Below are 27,811 nucleotides of genomic sequence, written 5' to 3'. Positions count from 1 at the left end.
GGTACCTGCAGGTTCCTATATATTATTATCATGGCGATCAGGTCAGAGATTATTTTTCTTGTTCAAGTCCGGTTTGGACTGGAGCTATGACCTGTAACGTTTAAATCGTACAACGTTTATAATCTTGCACATAATATGCTTTATGTCCATATATTATTATAATATGTCCCAGATGTAAACGAATGTCTGCTCAACCCGCCGCCGTGCGAAATGTCGTGTCAGAATTTGGAAGGTGGTTACGCGTGCGGCTGCCCAGCCGGATACCTGTTGAATCCCGACAACACCACTTGCCGGGACCTGGACGAGTGCACTACAGGCCAACACATTTGCCAACAATTGTGCATCAACACTCACGGGTCGTACAAGTGTGGGTGCCAACCGGGTTACCGACAGACCGGAGATCACTGTGCAGGTACTATAATGCTCATATTATACAACCAGTGGATATTTTTGTTTGCACTACGACACACTTTATGTAGGTACTACGTAATCTCAAAAATGTACTATAAAAAAAAAAAAACAAAAAGGTGTACCTGCCACCTAAGATTTATATAGATCATGATGTATGCATAAGATATTGCAAATTTTTATCAATATCAGATAAATCGAATCTGATCAAATATCTACGCACGAATTGAAAAAATTACTGTTTTCCTAATTAATTATATATTGCAATTTTTTGAAATTTTCAACGATTTTGTAATTTTTATATACTTCTACTTTTTATACACATTATTATATCATAGGTAATTTAAGGTGATTTTGGTCTTCCCTAATAGTAGAGAATAATTGTTAATTTATTTATTCGTCTATTAATAAATATTTATTGCCGTTTAATATTATTATTACCTATTAACTTATACCGGATTGACAATTTGTATAATAATTTACTTATTGAACTTTATCGAAGAACATTAAAGCATTAAAGCAATATCAACTTAATTAAATTCGTAAATATCTATGGATGAATGATATTTGTATTGTAAAATATAAATTATAATTTTTCATTAAAAATTAATTTGTAGGTAGTCTAAAAAATAATTACCATTAATATTGATTCTTGGCTATTTAGCATTATCATAATTATTTCGAAATAAATATTTTTTAAAACATTATATCGTAGAATACAGTATTGTGTGCTGCCATCTAACGAAATTTTTTCGCAGAATATGTGTATTCATTTGTAGCTATTATTGTCCGGTAGATGGAGCTCGCTTTTACAATTTTCTTCGAAAATAATATTGCTTATTTTTTTGGTATTATCAAATCGTATTATTTAAAATTTTAAATGTATTATTAGCATTTAGTATTATTAGGGTGTGTCCCGAAAAATTATCTATAATACATTATACTGATCAAGACCTAACATAGTCAAAGTTACTGACTTTAGGATACTATTCCCTTTACAATCGGAGGCGGCTCACATAATATCACATCTATAATAGTATAATCCATAATATTATGCCAGTTCATAGTTGGAACCTTGGTTATACATGATTGTTTCACATGACGTTGGCATCATAGCCAGACTATATTATGTAAGTTTGCAGGAGCTAGTAATAGACCGATAGATGCGTATGGCGTATTATTATATATTATTTTCAATAGGCGTTTTATAATTTTTCTAAATATTTAGGTACGTCAATAATTGTATTATACCTACCTATAGTACCTACTTATGTTTATATTTATAGTAATAACTATATTATTTTACGATTTACTTGATCGACGACTCTGTTCACGTGTAGACATCGACGAGTGTCGGCAAGAAACCAACTTGTGTCCGTCGCCGGGCAATTGCGTCAACACGTTGGGAAGTTACAGGTGTCTGTGTCCAAAGCACTACAAGCTCGACAGCACCGGTACTCGCTGCGTGGACCCAAAGCAATTACAATCAAGAAATCACCAGAACGATTGCTTCGGACTAGACTGCAACCAGAATGTTCCCGGTAACAACAACAACAACAACAACAACAACAACAACAACAACTGGTGTCACGATAATCAGGTACTACGGATTTATTTTTATTTTATAATATTAAATAAAACTATGTCACATCAATCATAATCCAGTAAGATTTCTCTATAATATATTATTATAGATGGAAATTTCCGTGGCTTAGACTGTAATATTGTGAAACTCAGTAATCTCGCTGACGGTTCTGATTTTAATAAGAACGAATTGCCATTTTTCGATGATAAAAATATGTTATTCTATTACACATTTTTGTTCGTATTCATAGAGTGCTCAAAACGGTACTTCCGGCGTGAGCGGTAACAATAATTGCGGATGTCCAAAGGGTTTCCGGAAGTCGGGCTACCGTGGCGAGTGCGTGGACATCAACGAGTGTCTCGACTCACCTTGTGACTCCAACCTTAACTGCATCAACACACCAGGCGGATATCAGTGCGTGTGCGCCAATGGACAGATCTACGACCCTCAGCAAGGTGTCTTACAAGGTTGTAACGGCCGACCGTCGTCATCTCAGGTACGATATTAGGTATATAGTATAAGTTAGTCGGCAATACGTCTGCAATACGATTTGCATGTCCATAGCTGTAAAGTATAAAATGATTATGTCATTTAAGCGTTTCAGTCGATATAGAAGTGGATAACAGATGTAATTACACAGACAATATTCTAACAAACTAAATTAATATTCTAGTGCTGCACATTTTTTGCCAATTTTGACATAAATAATCGTCATAGGTACCTGCAGGTACATACGCAATAACTAAAGTGTGCTTTTTCTAGGTTAGTCATCCTTAATTTTGCCGCAGTTTACCATCTCCCAGTCATCCCGTCTCCGTAGGTTATCATTCTCACCTTCATTTTATAATATTTATTACTTAATTTTTTTTTGTATCCATTCGTATCCAGCTTTTAAAAATACTACTGACCCCTTTTCACTTTGGCGGAACCCAAATTTTAAACTCAGCTGCTGTAAATAATATCGTAATGACGTTACCTTGGCACCGGTAAAATCGATAACACATTCACATTCACACTCTAAATGTTCATACACATTAACCTGGTCTAACATAATATCGTCTAATGTAATATATAGTATTATTTATATGTTTTTTTACGCGACCAAAATATATAGCTGAGAGCGCAGTAAGTCAACTCATACCTTTTTCCGTACCTATAGCTTTTCAATATGATTATTATCAATATTTATATATTTCGCAGCATGGTGGTATTGGAGGCGGTGGTGGAGGCGGCGGCAGTGGCATAGGATGCTACGGGAGTCCTTGCGCGTTCGGCTGCACTCCACTTGGACAGGGTGGTTTCTCCTGCGGATGTCCCACCGGCTACCAAAGGATTGGTCAGGTATATATACATATACAATATTAGGTACCTACACTATAATACACACGGTAGGTGAAAGTTTGGGGGCAAACTTCATGTATGTAAAATACACGGAAAGTTCTTCGAGGTTATCGTGGAAATGTTTTCAGTTTCGCGATGTTGTTTAATTACACTGCGTGGACAAACCATATAATTATTATAACCAAACTTTATTATTAAATCGTTATTATTAATTATTAAAAACTAAAATTTTTTTATAAAGTGTGCCATCGCCATAGGTATTTTTTACGAATAAAAAATATGTCCGTGGCCCAAAAAATGATAATATAAGGGCACACTCAAATCGCCTACCAAATTATAGGCGATTCGAGTTTTTAATGTCACTTCGAGTGAACCGAGTACAACTATTATAATAGGTACACATAATATTTAACTAAAAAATATTGTACGTTATAAAATATATCGATACTATCCGTTACCGCAGTAATTATACTTTTTTTTTACCCCCGAATTTGTTATTGCAGGGTCATTGTCTGTCTACCATAAGTCCGCTGACCATTGGCTCCAACATAGGAACACCAGATCTTGGCGACATCCCGACGTTTCCTATAGAACCGGAGTTGTATCCCAAAAGCTCGGGTGGTAAAATAATATCGACCGAAGGCTGTTTCTCGTGCAAGGTATGCAAATAATTTTACCGATTTATTGTTACAAGTTTATTACATATTTCTAGAGATGGAGAATTTACGTAAAAAAAATATCGGTAAATTTACCGGTAAATTTTACGGTAAATTTACCAATAATGTTGTAAAAATGGTAAAATAGCTAAATCTTAGAGCCATTGTTATTTTTTACTATTAGACATTAGTAAATACTAAATACGATTCGTATTAGGTACTAATGTTGTATACCTACTTGTTAAATCTAGTTCTTTCTAATAATAACAATAATTAACAAAAAATTTAAAAAATGAATCTAAAATATCTATTGTTCTGTATTAGACATTAGTGATTAGTACATTTTATGAAATATGAATATTGAATTATTCATATTACAATTAATAAATAATTTAAACTAAACTAAACTATCAAAATTCACATTACCTTTATTTCTTTTTAAGTCAAAACATTTATATTTAGACTTAACTTTTGTATTGATAATAGTATATTATCAATATCACATTATCTGCATTCTTGGTATCTCCCTATAAGATCTTTCCTAATTACCTACTGATATTTAATGTTCTAATATATATTAGGGGTGGCAGAATATTGATTTTATAGTATATAACAAACTATATAAACAATAACAAGTATATAAATTATAAATATTACAAATGATAATATCACAGAAGTTCCTTTTTCGGTTTACCTACTTTGGTCCAACCTGTTTATTACCTATATTAAGATTTATCTTAAACCGTGATTAGTACTTTATTCATTATTGTATTGTTAACATTTGATAAAAAATATATCTCTTTACAATTTAGACTAGGCGTTTTCGATTTCATTTGATTAGAGAGGTCACACAACATTTTTTTTTGGTAAAAAATAATTTACCGGTAAAAAAAAATTGGTAAAATTTACGGTAAATTTTTTTACCGGTAAAAAATTACCTGGTAAATTTACTCCACTCACATCTCTACATATTTCGATTGAATATAATATATTATATTATATATACTGCAGAGAGCAGATTGATAATTTAACCGGCGTGCTGAACGACTCAGTCGATCTTTGTGATTTAATAAATGTTTTTATGCTACTGTTTTTAGTAAGCCAGTAGTTTTTTCTATTAATTTCTGTTTTTCCAAAAATATTTTTTATAGGATGTTCATTATTTCTTTAAACCATAAATCATAAACCATCCTAATAATTTCATATTCTCGAATATACTTTTCTAAAAACGATATTCATAGTATAGTATTTTTACACAGCATTTTTTAGAAAAATATTCAGTTTCAGAATTTAAATTTATTAAAATATTATGGTCTGCCATTACATAAAAAAAAAAAAAATGAAAATTCTATAAATAATTAGGTTTTTTTCAAAAAAAATTTTTACGAGTAATATAATTAATACATTATTTATTTTTTTGAAAAATCACTACACTTGACGACAAAAATTGGTGCAGCTGGTTATAATATGGAATAATCACTATCTGTACCTATATATTATTTTTATAAATGTGCTCACTCAGTCACTCGTTAATGTGTCTTATGTAATGGTGTATGCAGATAAATGGGGATGGTAGACTTCGTCATAGGAGGACGACAAACGTATCGTCGGAAATCATTACGTCTGACAATAACGATGATCGCCTAATGGTAAGTTTCCGTAAAATTATTTTCGTTAAGATTTTAATGAAATAATTTTTACCTATAACCATGGAATAATCATCGTACGTGATTGTAAAATATACCGATAACGGCGATTTATCGTTTGTTTTATAGAAGATACACAAGCACAGACACCATCGGGACGACGGAGTGCACAAGACCATCAGAATGAAAATGTCTGATGCTAAACGGAACATTCGTATTTTGAAACTGCTTCCAGCCGTCAAGGTGAGTGTCGAAATACTTTTTCTTCTGAACACAATAATATTGTATTATTATTTATTAGCATATTATATGACTAGCCGTAATTATTATGATACAAAGTATAAGCTATCTAAAATATTTCTACGACGATTATACATAATATATAAACTTAAACTGCTGGGTTTTGAAACATAAACCATAAATGTTTATCAAAGGTCAATATACAATATAGTCAATAAACTGTAGCAAAACACTAAGATGGAATATTTGGAAATACAATCCCTTTAGGAATTGAAAAGGGCTAAGAGGTGTCAAAATTAGTATTTTTGTCAATGGTTGGAACCTATTAACTTATCATAAAGAGGGGGTTTTTTAAAATCTATGATTTATAGAGCACTTTACAGAAAAGGTTTTAAGAATATTGTCCTACTAGTGTTTGAAAATTTCATGAAATTTAAAAAAATGAAATATTTCGTGAAATATTTCAAAATGTGTGAAATATTTCAATTATCATTATTTTTGTAGTTTTGTCTTGTAAAATATTAAATAATTAATCTAAATAAATTAAATACCTCATTAGTCATTAACACACATTTTTTTCTTAGTTTTAATGTATAATAATATAATATTGTATTTTTTTGCTGTACCTATTATTTGATGTAAAAATGTAAAATAAATAAGGAATAGATAGCTTACCCAAAAATCAAGAAAATGGGGGATTTTTCTCCCGTCAAATAAAGCGATGCAATGCTATCTTTGACAACGGCTGTTGAATACTACTGTATTATAATATTACATAAAATAGTCACCTCGATCAGTGACGACGGTGAATCAGATGAGGATGCAATCTTAATTATATCAAACAATACAATACAATAATAACAAACAAAGTCGGTGAGGGGTTCGAATTTCCTAATCAGAAGGTGTCGCGTTTAGAAAAGAAAAATACCGTTCGCATCATATCAGACGACGTCGGAGTCTGCGGCGCTTGCAGACAATAGCATATACCATAAAGATTGTCATAGATTTTTACATACCGACGAGCGCTCAGTGTGGGTGACAATAGATCACATGCGAGAACCAGATAACTTTAACAAACCTGTTCCAGAGACTTCAATTGGGGTTTTTCATAAAATATTTACACCACACGTTTTCATTTTCAGGAAAATTACAGTTACTTCGTGGTGCCGACCGGTGACTCTACCAATAAGTTCCGGATAAAACGGAACTCGAAAGGCATTTGGGGATTGCACTTCCGGCGGAATCCCAGGAAACCAGGCAAATATCACTTGGCCATAGACGGCCAGCGCACCACGGTCGACGGCCAAACCGAACGCCAGAAACTTCCAATTTTGCACGTCAAACTGATCGTGTCCGGAAACTAAACCCCACGATTGTTTTCATTCGTCTATTTCAAGCCAAAATTTGTATACGAACCGACAAGATAATAACCAATTAAAAAATTGATTAAATTCATAACTCGCGGTACTATTATTATATTTTATACACAATATTATTTTACCTACTTATAGTATTTATCAGCTATAGGTATTTATAACACTTAACTATAGATTCCGATCGATATAGATTTATTCGTTCAACGTTAAGTCATAAACGATATCAGTATATTATATATTATATAGCTAGTATTTTTTGAAACCAAAAGTAACTATAATACACAATACGTATCTATCTCTACTTTCTATATTATTACGATGAATTAAAAAAAAACGATCAAGAGCGTTATTGATGTGTGTTTTACATGTTTTACTAAGTAATAAATCAGGTTATATTAAGGTAATATTAACATAGATAAGCTTATCAAAATATCACTCATAAGCTTTAATATAAGTGTCTATGTAGCTTAAATATACAGTATATATATATATATATATATATATATATATATTGTATCGGTTAGGCATTTAAAATAATTCAAATTTTTCGATTACCTGTAATAATTTTAAATTTCTGAATTTTATTAAAATATTGAACGGTACATCGTAATATTATTCATAGTAATATAATAAAATATGCGTAATGTATATATAATTTGTATATCGTCGTAACAATTTCGTTCATTTCGTGTTCAATCGTTGTATTACTTTTATTGTATGTGTTATTATAATTTATTATTAAATTCTATTATAATATTATTTTATATATAAATGTTTTCGTAAACACTAAACATAATATAATAGTAATTGTAATATTTTATAAGTTACCTTACCCACATTACATTTATCGTTTATAAAATATATTAGGTAGTGCATAATATTATTATTTAAGGACATTTTATTATAGAAATAATTTTATATTATAATATGTAAAATAGTCGTAATTAATATAAAATATGTACAATAATTATTGTAGCGTAATAAAAATATTTATATAATTTATATGTAGTAATATATGAAAACGTATTAAAATTAACCTTAAATTACCATAAGTATAATAGTACATTTCCATGTTTAATTATTAATATTATGTACGTTGAGATCGAGATGAAACATATTTTATTAATACCTATATGTCAGCTGCTTATTGACATAACATTATATACTTTTTCAGTTTTACATAATTTCAGATTACAGTGCGATAATAATATTCTATAGAATATTCTAATTATAATATTCTAATATTATATATTATATATTGTTTACCGAAAACTCTTGTATTTTTTTTTAACGATAATATACCTACGAAAGTTCCAAGACGTAATATTATAGCTATAATAATACATTACTAGTCCGTACTCGCCTGTCCTCTGCAATACACACGTTATTGCACCTTATATTATAAATATATTTTAATAATAATTATTATTATATCGTCGCTTAAACAAACGCGATGAACTTAACCGTATACATTGGTATAATATAATGTGTCGCTATATGTGTATAGTCTTCCCGAGTGCGCTGCACTTAACTCTAAACTTTAATCGTAAAAAATAACGATGATTTACCAGGTTATTAATATTTCGCGCTACGATATTTGTTTAAAAGCTTTTGACCATAAATCATGAAGAAAAAGGTTGACGCCAAACGGTGGTAGGTAATCAATTTAAAAATGATAAATTATCATTTTCGCGAAACAATATTATTATAATAATACACAGTGTACAATTAATATAGCAATGTATTATAATAAGTATAGAAACACCAAACCAATTTTCTGAATAGGGAAACAATTTCGTGTTTACTTAAAAAATATCGAATTATTGATGGGTATGGACATTTTCGTCAAAAAAGTTTACTCGACGGTATTATTGTGGTATTATGTGTGTGGGGACGACGACTCAAAAGAAAAAGCTGATAATAACTTTATGCGAGTACAGATATTCATGACTAATATAATATGTAATTTGGTTCTAATTTTGTGAGATAATTCGAACAAAGTTAAAATGTGTAATATCTAACAAAATCAAAGAAAACAATTGTATTTATGTATAATGCGTATAATATTGTAAATTGTAATCGTATAATATTCGTAGAATATGTCTGAACAAAAAACAACATGTGTATTCTAAAACTCAGGTACGTGTTCTAAAACAAAATTATTCTAAAACAGCAAACCTTAACTAGCTTAAAAATTTTGCAAAACAAAGGCAAGTGCAGCTAACACACGAATTGATAAGTAGAAATGGATAGGGAGCAAATGTTTATACGGACATTACAAGGAACAAAATAATGTTCTACCAATGTACAAAAAAAAGGTGCGTTACTACAGTACCACTATTCACTAAAGTAAATTTAAAGTCGAAAAATATCCTAAACATTCTTATGTCATTAGTAACGATTTTTAGTACTAATTTCAACTATTTTAAGTACCTGGAGCTGGCGACACCTGTTGTAGGCTCTTTTACTATACATTTTATTTATTTTGAATTTTTTGTTAATAGGATTTCCGAGTGAATTTCAAAACTAAGCTAGATAATTTTGGCATCGTCGATTATGAAGGACATTTTTGTATCTAGTAAAGTCCATCGTTCGCGCATCCTCCCCGTGGATGATATTTCGGCGGCTGCGATTTTTTCACTTTGCCAGGTAAAGACGGCAGCGGCGGCATGGTCGTCGGTTACATGCATAATCTTTCGATAATAATAATAATAATAATAATAGAATACCGCGATCACACGGGCGTTATTAAATGATAATTAATAACGATCGGGAGTTTTGGGGTGGATTACTTATTTCCCGCGCTCGTTCGTTATATTATACCAGCTACCAGCTATAATACCTTTACCATACGAACCTATACTATACGTAATGACAATAATATTATTATAACGTTGATTTTTATACCGGACGAGACATACGGCTTCAGCGGCGCGTCCTAATGTCGTAGGTACCTATATACGATTAAACAATATCGCGTGTACCGTTCTGGGGACATGAATGCCTTTAATCGTCCTGACCGTATGACGTATTATTATTATCACCATCGTCCCCGTGACTTTGTTGGCGGCCGTGATTAACGACGACCGTGTACATAATATTATATAGGTACAGACCGATAGACCAGCCCGACGGTGTTGTGCGTATAAAATGTGTCCGGGTGACAAATAGCCGTCGCCCGCTGCAGTGGAAATAATATAAAACGGTCATTGACAACGGCAAGATTAATGATGACGAAAAGCCGCCGCCGCCGCCGTCCATTATAATATCGTATATTATATTATAATATTACTTATAAGATGTATAATGCGTGTGCGTAGTGTTATATAGATAATATTACTGTCGTAAAACACGATACGTATATAGGTATTATATGTGGTACACGTAGATATATGTATTTTATAGCTGCTGCGATTTGTCGTTTATTATAATATATAACAATAGGTACCCCGTATACCTACCGTAGGTATTATATAGGTATGTCGTCGTATCTACAATAATAATGTAATATTATCGTGTGATAATAATAAGTAATACCTAACTGTTCATAGCGTATTTTCACACGGTTCCTAAAAACGCGTATTCTAATATATTTCATAATAGTGTATGCCTTAAGGCTAAAACTACGTTTTTCGCAAGCATTTTTGAAATTTTAAATCTGATTACGAATTGAAATTGCTATAGGTAATAGTGTACCTACATAATTATTATCAGGGTAGACAACGGGTCTTGTAAGTTGCAACTCTGTAAAAAAAAATTGACAAGAGTTATAGGTACAAACATACACAGCATGATATATTATATAATATAATATATTTTGCACTTAAAAGCCCATAAAAGTTTGCACAAAAAATTAATTCTTAACAATTAACCACTATGGACGAATGGGTGTTAAATTGAAATACATAGTACCATATAAATCTGACAAAAATATAGAACTTACTATAATCATCAGTGTTTTTACCATTTGTATAATTATATTTTAATTTGTTTTACCTATATTATCACGTTGATTAGACAAATATTTATTATATTTTTAATTGTCTTGTACAGTTTTGAAATTCGTGAAATATGCAATTAACGTTTTAGAAAACAATTAATACAATTAATAAAAAAAAAACAATATAATAATATGTGTTCATATGCAAAATAAAATTAGAGTTAGTTTACATAGTTTAGTCTAATATAAGCGCTTATATAGTAAACAACGATTATTTTTTTCTTTTCTATTGGTAGGCTGTCAAATTGTAACAATCATTGTTTTTTGATTGCGGTAAGATCAAATTGCTAATAAATTTTTTATTATACTAATGCCGGGTTGGATGATAAATGCATTAATTTAATGGTTCAATAAAATGTAATGGACCAAACATCGGCCACCAAATAATGTTTAAGGGATTGCCATTTATTCATTATTAATTCGTTAAAATATGTTTAGTGATTGTTCATGCAACCCGGCACAATAATATGATTACTAACTTATGTTATAATTATTCACTAAGCAACAGAACAGCGCTGTTTTTTTTTTTTTTTTTTGGCAGCAAAACCTATTAATATGTTTTAATATAAATATAATAAATCTTTAATTTACCAAAATGAACCAAAATTATAGTGAAAATGATGAAGAAATCATCGAAGAATCGATTGAGAGTTTTCAAATAATCAATGACAATATTTTGTATAAAAGTAGTGATTTCATATCCAAACCAATCAAAAGTGAAAGATGTACGATGGATGAAAATATACTACAGCTCCAGTATCCTTTATCAAATCGGTTTTTTACAAATTTTATATTATTTAAATGTTAATAAAATAAAATACCAAAAATAGGTATTATAAAATATAATAATAATCGAAAATAAATAGTTATAATACATAAGTAATAAGTGGAGGGGTTGTTAGATGATCGTTAATACGAATAATAATACGTAGATCTCGTTTTCAATTTATTGGTAAAATTAAACCATACATCTAATAACTTAAAATAGTCATTCATTCGGTTACGATTGTTGTTCCAAAATGTTCAATATATGTGCGGCAGACAAACACACAGTTATATACGCGGCAGGTAGTTATATTATTATGTTTGACATCAATGACGGGAAATTGAGTTTTAGAAAATGTGCCGGCAACGGAGGAATAGGGTACATATCTGTAAGTGGGTATTTAAAATTGTCGTCATATATTATTATGACTAATATTAATTGTTTTCGTTAAGAAAAATCCCGTTTTGAGCCATATAGCGGTTGGAGAAAATTGTACTAATCCTCTGATAATTGTGTACGAATGGCCAACATTTGAAATAGTTAGTGTTCTCAAAGGCAGTGCTAAACAACAAATAAGTTGCTTGTCGTACAGGTGTAACCAGTGTTGATTTTTCAAAATGTATTCAACTATGCCTGTATATATATAAAACAAACCAAATTTTTATTTACAGCGAAAACGGTGACTATTTGTGTTCACAAGCAGGTGGGCCGGATAATACTCTTACGATTTGGGATTGGAAAAAGTCGAAAATAGTCTTGAGGACCAAGTCTCACACACAGGATGTATACGTTTGTAGGTTTTCAAACTTCATACCCAACCACTTAGTAACCGCAGGGTCGGGACACTTAAAATTCTGGAAAATGGCCAAAACGTTTACCGGATTAAAGCTTCTAGGTCAGCTCGGACGCTTCGTAAAAACGGAAATATCAGACGTCATTGGCATTTTCTCGATGCCCGATGAAAAAGTAAAATCATGTATACATAATAATATAATATTAATCATATTTATAGTAAAATAAAATATTGTTATTTATAAATTATAGTTAGGAATTTAATATACTATGTAATATGACATATTATCATGTTCCTACCTTCATTGGTTGTACCGCGGTTATTGCAATGATACCTCCGCAATTTGTCCGCAGGACTTTGTCAAGGGGGGAGGGGATGGCAAAATATTTAAATTTTTTATTTCACTACCTATCCGATTAGTGACAAAGTATTTTTTGTGACATGTTTTCTTTCATAATATTATACAGGGAGGGAATGTAAAAATTATTTATGAATTATATTTTTGAACAGATTTGAACTTGAAATTTTATTTTAAAATGTTTACATTCGTTTACATGATTAGCTGGTTGTTGAATCCAAAAACCACGCACTTTAAAATTTGTTAAAATTTTTAAAATATATTAAGTAGTTATATAATTTGATTACTTAATTTATATTTATTCGAAAAAAAAAATAGAAAATTCGTTAATTCAAATAAAATGTATACTTAATACATTCCCAGTCGCGGTCTGCTCTTTTTGTTACAGGTAATATCTGGCTGCGAATGGGGCAATATTTTGGTGTGGGGAGAGAAATTCATCGAGATCGAGATGACAAGGAAATTTAGAAAACCATGTCATTCAGCGCCTATCATCATGTTTTTATACTCCGAACACGACGAGCTGTTGACGAGCATCAGCATGGACGGGATGATCAAGTTCTGGAACTACCGTACGGTCGAATCGGCGGATCCACCCGAAAACGACCGTGTGCTGGAAATGGAACCATCTTACGTGATTAGCATCCAGGACTCTATCGGTGGCTCGAAAATCATGGGCATGTCTAAGATCGACGGCAACCCTGAATCATATGACTATTTTATCCAGGTAATAAACGACAGTAGAATCAGCTGTTTGCTATAGGTGTTGAACATAATAGAGTAAGGATAATAGTAATATGCGGTCGATGCCCGTTGGAAGAATAATAATACTTAATATATTATGTTTTCATATAATATATTATATCACATAATGTGATTGTACGTAATACCTATCAAAATCTTATGATTTGAATATAACATACATTTATCTCGTATTTGTCGTTTCTGTAGGACGGCAATGGGGGAATATGGCTTGCCGACATCGAAATGTCAACCAACGCGAAGCCTCTAAGACGGTTGGCTAAGTTTCACGGTGGCACAATAACCTCTTTGCAACCATCGAGCGTTGGTCATTTCTTCGCCACAACGTCGTTGGACGGATGGCTTCACGTACACAATGCCACAAAAAAAAAGTTGATATTCGCCCACGATTTCAAAGTACCAATAACTTCGTCAATTTGGTTGCCATCGAAGGTATGCAAACTTTTGTATTGCGGTCCAACTGGGTTAACTTGAACTGTTTTAACTCAAAATCGTCGATGCCTGGAACTTTTTCCTGGTCTCTAGAATTCCCTATTATATACCGTAGTAATAATTACTAGATAAATTATTTATCTTTTGATAAAATGGACTTTTTGGCCGGTCCTTTCAACTTTAAGTTAATCAAATCCTACTGTATAACCATTTGTACCGTGACTATAACGATTATAATATGTTATAGTTATTATTCATAAGTCACATTTGTATAATGAATAAACTGTTTATAGATAGCTTGTTCGAGAAATATTTTCGTAATTGGATTTCAAACGGGAATTTTAAGACTAGTTTCCGTATCCCTTAAAAAAATAGACAAAAAAAAAATATTAAGTTATTCCGAAATAGAGGAAATACAAGTATTTAGATAATTGTTACTGATATAAACAATAATTGCTTGTAAATTAGTGTGAGAATCTGATTTTTTTCTTTTTTAGACCTCAAAACCTCATAATAGTTCCATTAATTATTTGTCGATAAGCAATAGTGCCAAAACGCTTGTAAGTGGAAGTGAAGATAAAACAATATTTGTCTATAAAATAAAAACTGGACCTATCAAGTTGAGTCCCATTGGTTTTTTTCCATTACCTGGAAAAGTCACATTTGTTCATTGGAAACCTTCAGAAGTAAAAATATGTGACAATTTGTAAATCGGTGGTGGTACTTATGTAATCGTTTTCAATGATTTAATTATTGATTTCAGAAACAGATGGCATTGATAAGTTGTGCTAGTGGGCATATCGTAGAAGTGGATATTCCCACCAGTCGTCCACCGTACACCAGAGAATCGTTTTTATTAGAACTCGAATCGCGTGTAATAAAAACGGTAAGCATTAAGTCAGAAATACGTCAACAACAATATTTGTCGAATTTAATGGACAAGAAAAGAGATAAAATCAATAGAAAAAAAGTGACCTTAAAACTTCTCAAAGAACAAAATCCCGGCGATGAAATTGACGAAGAGTTATATTTTGAAGATTCCGAAGAAGACGAAGAACCGCCGAAAATCTTTATTCCTCCAACACCGAACCCCGTATTGTTCGCCATTTACACTCCATCAGAGAACGGTATATGGGTATCGATTGATGGATATGACGCTGGCTATTTGTACGAATACGATGTGAAAACATCTAGACCAGTAACTAATGCACACGTGACAATACCAGAGATAAATGATACTCCACTAACTGCGATTGAAATTTTGTAAGTTACTTAGTACAGCATTATTATTATACTTACTCGTATATAGTATTTATAATTAAATGCTTATACGAAGTATATTATACTATATAGTAGCACTAAAAATAAAGTATTACAATATATTATTATACTTGTAAATATGTAAATTAAAACTCGTTTATAGTCAGTGGTTCGGATTAGATAAGTACTTTTTTATCTAGATAAAGATAAAAATAATGCAACTCAAATGTACCTAGATAGATATAAAAGATAACTTAACTCATATTCATCTAGATAAAGATAAATACTTTTTATCTAGATAAAAAAAAGATACAATTATTTTTTAAATGGTTTTAAATTTAGGTATATTTTAGTTGGGCACTAGGACCATAATAATAATAATGATATAAATAAAAATAATTACATTATTTATAAACCATAAACTTTATTTGAGAATCTGTATAAATATTTAAAAATGTGTTTGTACAATTTTTCGATTTTTACCAATAAAAAATGAATCTAGATGAATTTATTTAGATTAGTAAAAAAATTATTTAAAATGAACGTTTAGATTTCTTGTAACTATTTATTTAGATAAGATAAAAGATGACCAAATAATTAGATAAATTTATCTAGATAAGTCGGAATACTGTTTGTAGTTTATTATACTTAGGAACAAGGCTGGGCATTAGCGATTTAAAAAGTTAGAGTTAAGTTAAAAAGTTAATTTAATTTTAACTTTTCAACTCAACTAGTTACTTTTAGCTTTTCATTAACTTAACTGCTAACTAACTAAATTTCTTTTTTAATTAACGTGAAATTAACGAGTTAATTTTTCATTTTAAGAAGTAAGTTAAGTTAATTTATTTTGTTTTTAATTTAATTATATATTTATATTTCACCATTTCAGTTCATTTGGTTTTCATGTCAAAAAATATTTAACATTCGAATATAACTTATATGGAAATACTGTATAAAGTATAAACACAATAGTCTATAATTTAGTTTTGGATTGGAATAAAATTAGGTACGCTGGCGCGTTATATAAACAAATTAACTTTTTTTTTAACCTAATAAAAAGTGTGTATTAACTTTTAACTATTTGTTATTAACTTAACTTAACTGAGTTTAAAAAAAAAATCATTAACTCGCCCAGCCTTGCTCAGGAATAATTAATATATTGATTTAGGTATTTCAAATGCTATTGACATTTACATAATATAATAATTATGTAATGTAGAAATTATTTATATATAATTGTTAATATATCAGCTAGTATTCTTACGATATTACGCATTGTATATTTTTTTAAATTACCTCTATTTATAAATACTATAAAATATACAAATTGTAATTAATTGCCTACAAACATTTGCTATGCTTCATTAATTTTTTTCTCTTTTTGATTTGATTAACATTATAATATGCATATTTTTTATGATTTAAAGTGGAACTGATCCATTTACAATTTTAATGGGATTTGCTGATGGTAGAATACGTCTTACAAATGTTAAAGTCAACGATGTATCAGATTTTAATGACTATATTGAATTTACTATTCACGACAACGAAACAGGAAGAGTAAATATGTTGTGTTTCAGTCAAGACAACAATATGTTATACACTTGTGGGGATGATTGTAACATTTTTAGTTTTACGTTTCAATGTAATAATTAAGACAACGAGAAATTGTCTTATGTTGGTTGTAAGTAATATAATAAAATCTCACAATTTTAAAATTAAAAATTAATGAAAATGAAAATTAAGTTTGTAAGATGATGAGGACAGAAACCTCTTAAAATTTCCTAATTTTAATGTAAACACATCTTTGCCACCTGCAAACATCGTTTCACAATATTGAAACGACATACACCTAACTGAAGGCATTATATTCAGTCTGATACAAAAGTACGTCATTAATCTCTAAAATATTCCTGAGTTATTTTATGCCAACTATAATATCTTTTAAATTTATTCAATTCAGTGGATTTCTTAACACTTCGTGCTATCATATTCTACGAATACTTTCATTTTCATACATAAGATTGTGACACTAATGTATTTTACATGAGAAATTAGATACCTAGGTATAATCACAGTATTTTGATACGCATCCTCCGCTCTTTACTTCGCCTTTATCGTAGTTCTCCACTTTATATTGGCTATCAATCATATACAAACATTGTAACATAGAAAAAAATCAACCAACGAGAAGTGGAGAACTACGACATTGGGACGGAGGTGAAGGAGATGCGCATACTGCGCAAAACTAGTACAACTGTGATGATACCTATCTAATTTGTCATGCTATTTTATACGATATGTCTGTATAGTACCTATATATAAGTACTATATAGTGATATTATTATTTTTAATGCTCCCTTTTTTTCAACTACAAATGTTTGACCATCAGAAATCTTAACCAGGTACTGACGTCTGACACCATGAATTAATCAAAATAATATTTGAAGGGATTTTCGTTTACCATAAAATAGGGAAAATACGTGCTAAGCGGAATCCTCAAGTGAAGTAAATACTTTTTTTTTTATTTTGGCTTTATAAAAGTATGCTGTTGTATTTATTTAAAAATAATTAATACAATTTATTTTATTGTATAATTTATTATAAAATGATTTTTACCAATATTTTTTTTTTTTTTTTTAATTGAACTAATGCTCGGCGACCATGGCCATTATTTAGCTGTTTTAGTGGTTATGAACTGTGATTGGTAAGGTTGGTAGGATAAGGTGTTGTTACGGTTTTTACGGTAGGTAAGCAACACGTGTATTTGTGGCAAGGTTTTTACTACTACGAACTCCGGTGGTCACCCATCCGGGAACTATTAGCAACGAGCGTTAGGTATACCCTCAGTCACTCCGAGCAAGCCAACGCGCCGTGCCAAGCCGCAACACAAATAATATTTATAGTTGGATTATTTTATTTTTCTGCCTTCCAAACTTAATTTTAATCTTCATTGGTTTTTACAATGCATAGATTTTACTATGTTACCTAACGGCTAACATAATGAAATCTCTTCCATTTTAAAATTAAAAATAAATTATTTATTTAAAAATTAGAAAGAAGAAATATTCTAAATACCAATGAAGATGTTTATATAATATTCAGTACCGTGTGTTTTCAAGTATATATCAAAACAAAATTATTACATTGATTTGTGTACAGATTCGACATTAAAAAAATGTTAAATTCACATATAATTACAAAACACACAGCATAATTTTTTTATATTCATTGATATCAATGTAATATCAAAACTCAAATATTAATATGTGTTAATAATGTATAAATACTAGGATATTATAAAATTAACATCGAATTAATAATATCTAGTAAATATATTATTGTTTGATTTGATTATAAATAAGTGTAGTAAGTATTACTAAGTGTAATAAGTATACAGTATATTACGTACCATAAATTATAATAATATGATATTATATGCTTAGGTATAAAACAAAATTATTGGAAGAAAATATTTATAATTTTATAAAATAGAATAACTCCAATTATAAATTATTCGTAAGCCCCGTTTTATAATTATCATACAATAAAATAAATTATATTAATTTTTTCAAAAATACTATAGTTGGTTTACCTACGTTAGAACCCATAAAAATCCAAAATTAAAAAGGTGGATACCGCTCTGCTGTACAGTAGGTTAAATTTGGGTCACTGTAACGGATAGTGTTACATTTAAATCCAGTGATAATATAATATCATTGTACCTATACGAAAAACGATTTCGAGAGGAGACGGTCTGTCAGTCAGATTATATATAATAATGATTTTTTAATTATTACAACCAAATAAACTTCATTTACTGTGGATTTAAGCTTTACTTTTTTTTAATTTCCACTAATAACAATAAACTTATGATGAACCGTTTTTAAATTTGGTCAACTATACATACTTCATTCACGTTAAGACGCAACCTCAGTGGCCACCAGTTTTCGTCGTGTGGAGGTCGGGCAACACGTCACGTTTGTCGTCTCCACCAAGTCAACCATATTATGTGCGGTTTGGCCAAGCTCTTGCGCACAAATCGGCTGCTGAGATTCCTTTTTAAATTCAAAATAACAATGAGATAATACACAACTCACAGTTCAAATCATTGATAAGAAATTGGAACATCGCCGTCAACATGATAAGGCTATATATATTTATTAAAATAAGCAATGAAGCAAAGAAATAAACTATTTCCGTGGAATGCAGCCAAAGTATATACAATTTAAATGAAATAAATCAGGTAATATCAAAGTCGTCCGTCATTATCAATGTCACCCCAATTTAGGGTACAGACAAAAAAACACATCATTGTAAAATCAATACATTTATCGCTCCGCTCAGAATCTAAAAAATATATTATTTTCACTTGACGATTCCACCTAGCTCATATAGGAGATTTTCGTATTTTATGGTAAACGAAAATCCCCTTTAAATATTATTTTGATGGATTCATGGCGTCAGTACATAGGTTAAGATAACTACTGCATGGTCTGCAAAATGACAGGCATTTGTTGTTGGAAAAAATGGAAGCATTCAAAATATTTGCATTACTGTATAGTATAGTATATAGGCACTATAACAAACAGATCATAATATAAAATACAGTAGTGTCACAGTCTCATGTCTGAAAATGAAAGTATTCGAAGGATACGATTGACGCTAAGTAAGGAGTACAATGGGAAGCGAAGGTACGTCACGTTAATATGTAAAAAAACATTTACCACAGGGAAGTAGTAAAGGAAGTCACGTCAATTTTAATGGAAGCGACGTGGAAAGAGATTGAAACTGAAGTGTTTTGGAATCCACTGAATTGAATTTAAAAGACATTATAGTTGATATAAAATAACTCAGGAATATTTTAGAGATAATGAGGTACTTTTGTCTCAGACTGAATATAATGCCTTCAATTAGGTTTAGGTCGTTTCAGACACGATATTTGCTGGTGGCAACATTACAATTAGGAAGCTTTTGACGGAGTTTAACATAGAATTGCTTTGTTAATTGTTAGAGACGACGTTTAATAATTTTTGTCTTAATATTATATTTTAACTAATTTCTTCTGTATATCACAGTCTAACAAATTTAATTTTAGTCATGAAATTAACCCTTCTTAACATTTTATAATAAATAATTTAATAATAATAATAGATTTTATTATGTTAAATACAATGAGTTACAACCAATACAATCTACTGGGGCAACTTCTCGGGGCTTTATTATTACATTGAAACGCAAAACTAAAAAATATATTACAATCATCACACCAAGTGTATAATATACCTAAATTAAGTTGTTCGACTGAAACACAACTATTTATTGTCCCTGTTTTGTTGTCGTGAATAGAATATTGTTCGATATAGTCGTAGAAATCTGATACGTCGTTGACTTTAACATTTATAAGACGTATTTTGCCATCAGTAAATTCCTTTATTTTTAATTTTAATATTATGAAATTTTAGTATGTTGCTTAACATCGTAACAGTAGTTGTAATTTAGTATAACTTAAAATATAGTTTTATAGTAGTTAGTAGGTATGAAATTGTATTTCTAGTCGATTAATATGAGATTTACCAAAAGTATTATCAATAAAAATGTTTAATATTTTTATATTATCAATAAAAATGTGTCCCACTATTATTTTACTTCCCCTTTAAAACGAAGAACACCTATATAATATATATGGACTTTTACAAAATATCTTGGTTAATTGTTGCCATTGGTAATATAACTAAGTTAAAAGTTTGACGTTTAATCTTTATCAAAAGTAAGCAGTTATATGTTACAGTCGTTTTATCGTTGCCATATTTCATTTAGTAACCCAAATTTACTGGTCACTCTTAAATTTGGATAGTGATAAATGTCTAGTACTCCCATTTCCTGCATATAATATTATAGTCTTGCTCACGAATAACGATAAAAGTATCGTATACGTCACATTACCAATACTTATTTTAAAGCATCTTCAGTACCTACTCTAGCTTAGTCTTTAACATACTATAGTAATCCACTATTGCAATAATTCTGAGCAAACTACTATTATACTAAAATTATACTACTAAAAATTAATATAGAATTATGTAGGTATAGGTATCAAAACAAATTATGTATTTATTATACGCTCGAGTCTTCCTTGTTACGCAGGTCCGTCTCCAGATTTAATAACAATAATAATGTAACGATCAGACGGATAATAACGATATATTATAGTATAATATACGCCTACAACTGTTATATAATTATCAAGTGTTCCGTAAGATTTATCGATAAGTAGCCATCACACCGTGGTAAGCATGTCTTATGTACATATATATAATACTATTACATAGAAGCTTTGAGCTGGACTCGTTCTTGCCCTCGTCTAATTAAAAAGTCTCGAATTGAAATTTATTTCGCGATTTCGCGTGTTTCCATCGTGGAGACCACCGGACAACGAGGGTACATACACACGCGCGTACTTCCGACAACTTCCGCGGATTTATGGTCCGGCACAAATGCAAAAACCACCCCTGCTTCGTGTACGAGTGCAGGAAAAAAACGTACGTACGTACACATTAGACATAACATATATCGTATAAACAGAGGAGTGTTTGGCCTGATACATGTATAGGTTTAAAAGGAGACAAATTGATGTTGACTCTGCTACCACCGGTCTCCGCCGCCGATACTCTTTCGTGAGATTGATAAATGGTCCGGCCCGAATCGCTCGAGGCTGCTGCTGCTGCAGCGGTCGGGCTGCGAAGTGGGGTGCGGTGGTGGCGATGCACGACAGCCGGGGTGGTCGTTTTCGGTGGCGATCAGAGGGTGGGTGGAGGGGTGCAAAGAAGAACCAAAATAATAGGGATTTCGGACTGAGATTAATGATTGACCTCGTGGTCGACCGTATACGCGGACAATATAAAAGCCGCGGCGGGAAGCTGTCGCGGGAATCGCTTGTGCGTATGTATCGTGTTCGATTTTCCTTGGCCGTTCGATCCGATCATGTATGAGAAAATCACGACATTTGGTATTCAACACGTCCGCGTGGGGTTTATTTCTACGGGATATAGCATAGTATTTATACCGAAAAATCGTCAGATCTCGCGACGATGGCTTCGTCGGTAAATCTCCGTTATCTCGCAAAAATATGATACCTATATATAAGTATTAGGTAAATCAAATATGTCTCGCGTCATAATATAATATCATATTATTAATATGTATACTGATATTATAAAAAGGAAAGATTTGTATGTTTGTAAGTAAAGAATAAACTCAAAAACTACTGGACCGATTTCAAAAATTATTTCGTCATTATAGAATGCTACATCATCTCTGAGTAACATAAACTATATATTACTAGGAAAAATTAGGGATCCTTACTAAAACTTCAATAGTGTCCTTTTTTGTATGTATCAATCAGCCCCTTATTTCTTGTATTGTATATTTATATTGTTTTTTTTTTTTTTATAAAAAAAATGTACGTGGTGAATGGTATAACAATGCATTCAATGGGTATTTGAATATGCACGGTGTATAGGGTATTATTTAAACGGCAGGTACAAATGAATACGACGTCGATCACTGCAGCAGCAGACACGCGCGCGTTCGTATAGACCGTAAATCTCTCCATTGAATCAGTACACGAAAGTATAATAATATGTTTAGTATAAGTTTAGTATACCTACCTATTGCGGCGTGAAAAGGTGTACGCCGTGGATGTAATCCCGCGGCGGCGCCGGGGAGCGTGGGCGAGGGGGTGGCCGAAAAAAAAGACCGTCTGCCCCACGAAGGGTACATAATATTATACATATTTTTGTATATGATATTATATTATGATGCGTAGCCACTGCTGTGGACCGGATAAACCCTTCGGCGCGTGAAAACCCCTCAACACGCCGTAACAATACGTATATAGGTACAGATAATATTATAATGTACGGCAATAGTGTGCGGGGGCGGCCGAGTGTGCGAGGTTTAAACGCGCGTGTTCGCTCGCATTAACACCTCGTCCATTGTGATATTTCAATATAATATTATAATATTCTCATTGAAAACGATTATTCGTTCATATTATTACATTATATTAGACAGCCGCCGCTACCGCGCAGTGCGTGATGCCTCGTGTGGTGTTACATTATATTATTATAATCGGATGAAATCGATTGCGAAAAATACAACAATATAAGAGCATATATTGTTGTTGTTGCACACAGCGTAATATTATATTATATTATTATCGAGGTGTATACCTCTATACACGAATGTTATGATGTTATGCGCTATGACGCAACGGGTGAAACGCGAATTATAATATTATGTATAATATTAAGAATACCCTCTTGTGTAGTTTGATGTCTCTGAAGTCTTACACAAACGTTTGACGTAATGTGTACAGCGAATCTGTGTTAAAAATTCTGATTTTGTCTGATAACCTTCGATAATAGAGCGAATTGACTTATTTTCAAACTTTGAAATATAACAAAATTCTCATAATAATCGCTTAAAAATGAAAATAATCGTGAAAATATTGATGATGTATTCTCACCTTTAAGTTTTATTAAGGGTAATTCGCTCTATATTATTAAAGATCACTAGGTACACAAAATCTGAACTGCTGAACACAAATTTGCTATGTCGTAAATATGTTTGTAAGACCTCGGGAGTGTCGTCCTCTTAATATGTATAAATTGTAATTTGCGTATTACAATGGCGCGGGCTAGAGGGGACGTGGAGATAAAAAAAGGAAATGAAACATACGCGAACTACGCGGCGCGGAAGAGTTGAGGCACAATAGTAACGTGTTGTAGGTATATTATTTGTACGTCTCCGCCCGGGGGTTTGTTCCGGTCGGATGCCGGATTCACCACCGCGTGGTCCGGAAGTACAGGGGAAAGGGTTATTATTGGGTCGCGGGGGTGGTGCGAGTGACCGATCTGCAGAATTTCGGTGCGGGGGTGGTCGGGCGGCGAACAATGCCTGCACCGTCGTCGCCGCAGTGACAAACGCCACCTGACGGAATTAATTCCGGAACGTCCGTCGCACGACAATCGCCCTCTCACGTGCGACCCCCGCCGCAACCGCACCACATTAACAGGGTGAGTGGGGATGGGGGGGGGGGGGGTGGTGAATAGTCTTTTATCACGACTTCCTGTGCGCGCGTACATATATAAATATAGATATACATTATGATATTACATAATACTTATATATTGTTATATCTTCGTGTGATTAATATCAACATTGTGGGCGTCAGCCGGACGCAATCCGATTTGAGGTATTAGGCCCGCGCGATCACTCCCTAATAAATATGTGTTTGGAGATTTGGACGCATGACCGGGACCTCGGCCCGTTGCGCTTTTTGACGCTATAGCATTATAACGTTATTATATTATTATAATGATCAGAAGACCAAATATGCCAAACAGAGGCGACTAATATTATCGGGATTATATATGTCCCGCATAATAAATAAATTCTGTACGTTCTGCGGAGTTTTCCGAAAGAAAAGCTCCGACGGTGACAATAATAATATATTATCCTGCGCGGAAGTGTTAGCCTAGCGATTGCCTGCATGGGTCCCATCTTTCAATATTGGGAGCCAAATGAGAAAAAATACCTAATTTAAATCACTTATGAGTCGTAATCCGAACATTTAGAATTCTATTTGAAACTTCAGTGAAAATGTTTATTAAAACATTTATTGGATGTATTGTGCACAATATAGCATTTAAATACGCCCTTATAGTTCTGTGCACAAACTTAATTGTGAATGAGTATTTTAATTTTTTAATTTTTTAAACTTTAAAAACCAAACTTGGATCCACAAACATCTCTTTAGATCGCTAACAATATCTTTTAACACTCGTCTGTTTGTTGAAGAGATTAATTATATGTTATCTTCCTGCTACTGTTTTAATAATAGTTTATAATTTATTTAATTAATGTTAATTATATTTTCTAATTATTTCATTTTTACAATCAGCCTTTATTTTTTTGGATATTCTATAATATTATAGACTTTATATAACTGTCAGTAATTTATTATTTTACTATGGTGTACTATTATAACTGTATAACTTTATTATAGTAATAAATATTAACTAGTTCATATAATATTATACATAGTACCTATACCTGTATGTGATATGTGACATTATTTGGTGTGATATTATTTAATATTATCATGTAGAAGAGCAAATAATGATTTGCTTTTCATTGAAATTATAGGTTTTTTATATACAATCATATGAAACATACTGCAGATACCAGGTAACTTGAGACTGAGACTTATTTGTTAAACTATTTATAAATACAATTTTTTTTTTTTGATTATGACGAAAAATTTGAAAAAAATATCATGTGAATTATTATGTGTGTAAGTAGTTATTATATTTTAGTTATTTAATATTATTAATCATTGTTAATTAACAAAGAGTTTTTTCCCTTAATTTCTATTAAAAATATTATATAATTAGTTACATTTATAATTTTAAGTTAAAAATAAGTATACCTTCAAATTGTAAAAATAGTAAGTATAAAATATAGAGAATAAATACATAATATTAATATGTACAGTGTAACACGTGCTTGATTTTCTGTCTTAAATCAATCTTACTTATTTAATTATATAGCCGGTACCATGTTTAAAATGAGGAAATAATTATTTACTGTCAACAATTTACTGTTAATTTGTAAGGGGGCAAAAAATAGCACAGCAGAGTCTTAAAAATCCTACAAGATACGTCTCAGCGATTAATATCATTGCTTGGACCTAAATATAATTTGTAAGTCAGACTATGACACGTCGATCTGTTTTTCAAAATCCGAACTTTACTACCCGAAGATTGTAAGTTATACAACGATATGCATTAGTTTAGGTATAGACTAAAGGTATAATTATTAATAAAACCATGACGCGGACATTTTATGGTAGGTATTGTGTCAAATTTTTCTCGATGATGATGAATTAACAATGTATAGTATAAATATTTCTTTCAGTGTTATAACTTACAAACGTATTCACAATAATTCCACGTGCCTGCGTAAATTTTTCATCAGGATCAATTCGCATAATAAACACTAAAACTTATACGAATTAATCGTATTGTTTTGTCGTCGACTAACTATAATAATGAATTATAGTGACTTTACAGACACCGCTTGCGTACTCGAGTGGTTAGGTATAGACTTATTTTATGGCGCGTATACATTGGTATAATTCAGCAATTTTATTACCTACTGCGCAGTGTAGTAGTTTAAGTGTGTGTGGTGTATCGTTGTAATTGAAACTTATTCGGCAAAAGCGCATGGTTATAATAAATAATAATAATACGTACGAGAGCCTCGCGTACATGATAGGTAGATGGACAAACAAATGTTTAATTAATTAGTTTTAAACCCCAGAGAGAGGTTAAAACCTGCACGCGCGGTCTCCGAGGAGAAAGAACCGCCGCGACGAGGGACTTTACCCGGATGCTTCGTCGTATTATGTTATAATATTATATTATTTTCATTAATCTTGTTTATTCTACGTATATTATTATGTACCTAGGTATATATAATACTACGTAGTGCATGCATATTATAATTTTATCACTAAAACAGTTCATACTTTTTATCGATGGCAAAAAACGATTTGAGCGTGGAGGGGCATTTATACCGGTGCAGTAATTTCATCACTATAATACTAATAATAATAATAATAATATAATGTTATTTATACTTATATACCTATACATGTCTAGTATAATATTATATGCATGACACGTATTTGATTTTAATCACTCGAGATGCGCATACAAAATATGCATTACAATATTCGTGTCGATTAAACTAAATTTTCGGTAATGGTTTTTAACTAATTAATTTTTGCCCGATATCACAATATTATTACTCATGGCTCGCCTATCCCCACAGCCGTTTCGCCGTAAATACATCACATGATCATATCGCAGTGTATATAATATTATAAGTACGTCGATTGAATAATATGTGACATGTAAACGCACGTTATAGGTATACATCATACGCATAACTACACTATTATTATGTAAATATTTAATATACCCACATGCGTAGGTACATCCCATTTGCAATAATAATAATTATCGTTATAAATATAATACCACTAATAATTTACTTTTGGAACCCAATCGAAAACCAAAACCATTGATGATCGTCATTCCTTCAGGCCTTGAAACCGA

The 27,811-nt window shown here is 31.4% G+C and overlaps 2 protein-coding genes across 2 annotated transcripts in view; both read left to right on the top strand.

Annotated features, from left to right (window-relative positions):
* LOC132940750 (fibrillin-1-like) overlaps window positions 1-8,210 on the top strand; it is a 42,731-nt gene extending 34,521 nt beyond the window's left edge. Inside the window, exons 47-54 of the mRNA XM_061008482.1 lie at window positions 173-412; window positions 1,749-2,008; window positions 2,244-2,489; window positions 3,194-3,334; window positions 3,838-3,993; window positions 5,550-5,639; window positions 5,766-5,879; window positions 7,019-8,210. Of these exons, the coding sequence (XP_060864465.1) occupies window positions 173-412; window positions 1,749-2,008; window positions 2,244-2,489; window positions 3,194-3,334; window positions 3,838-3,993; window positions 5,550-5,639; window positions 5,766-5,879; window positions 7,019-7,240 (1,469 nt within the window). The 3' untranslated portion in view covers window positions 7,241-8,210. The remainder of the gene's footprint in view (window positions 1-172; window positions 413-1,748; window positions 2,009-2,243; window positions 2,490-3,193; window positions 3,335-3,837; window positions 3,994-5,549; window positions 5,640-5,765; window positions 5,880-7,018) is intronic.
* Window positions 8,211-11,943: 3,733 nt separating this feature from the next.
* LOC132940685 (cilia- and flagella-associated protein 44-like) lies at window positions 11,944-17,279 on the top strand. Its single transcript, XM_061008393.1, has 10 exons — window positions 11,944-12,008; window positions 12,241-12,406; window positions 12,471-12,610; window positions 12,690-12,984; window positions 13,558-13,896; window positions 14,121-14,363; window positions 14,657-14,782; window positions 14,861-15,049; window positions 15,127-15,626; window positions 17,051-17,279. The coding sequence occupies exons 1-10, from the start codon at window positions 11,983-11,985 to the stop codon at window positions 17,277-17,279; spliced, it is 2,253 nt and encodes a 750-aa protein (XP_060864376.1). The 5' UTR covers window positions 11,944-11,982.
* The last annotated feature ends 10,532 nt before the right edge of the window (window positions 17,280-27,811 follow it).

This window comes from Metopolophium dirhodum, chromosome 3 (genome assembly GCF_019925205.1).
Source record: "Metopolophium dirhodum isolate CAU chromosome 3, ASM1992520v1, whole genome shotgun sequence".
NCBI lineage: Eukaryota > Metazoa > Arthropoda > Insecta > Hemiptera > Aphididae > Metopolophium > Metopolophium dirhodum.
The sequence above is the reverse complement of the archived record's forward strand: the minus strand, read 5'-3'. Positions and strand labels throughout refer to the sequence as shown.

Bases quoted from the DNA above. Each gene is read 5' to 3' on its own strand.
- LOC132940685 (XM_061008393.1), top strand. From the start codon at position 11,983: ATGGATGAAAATATACTACAGCTCCA. The intron at 12,407-12,470 runs GTAAGTGGGTAT...GTTTTCGTTAAG, and splicing joins GAGGAATAGGGTACATATCT to AAAAATCCCGTTTTGAGCCA. The intron at 12,611-12,689 runs GTGTAACCAGTG...TTTTATTTACAG, and splicing joins ATAAGTTGCTTGTCGTACAG to CGAAAACGGTGACTATTTGT.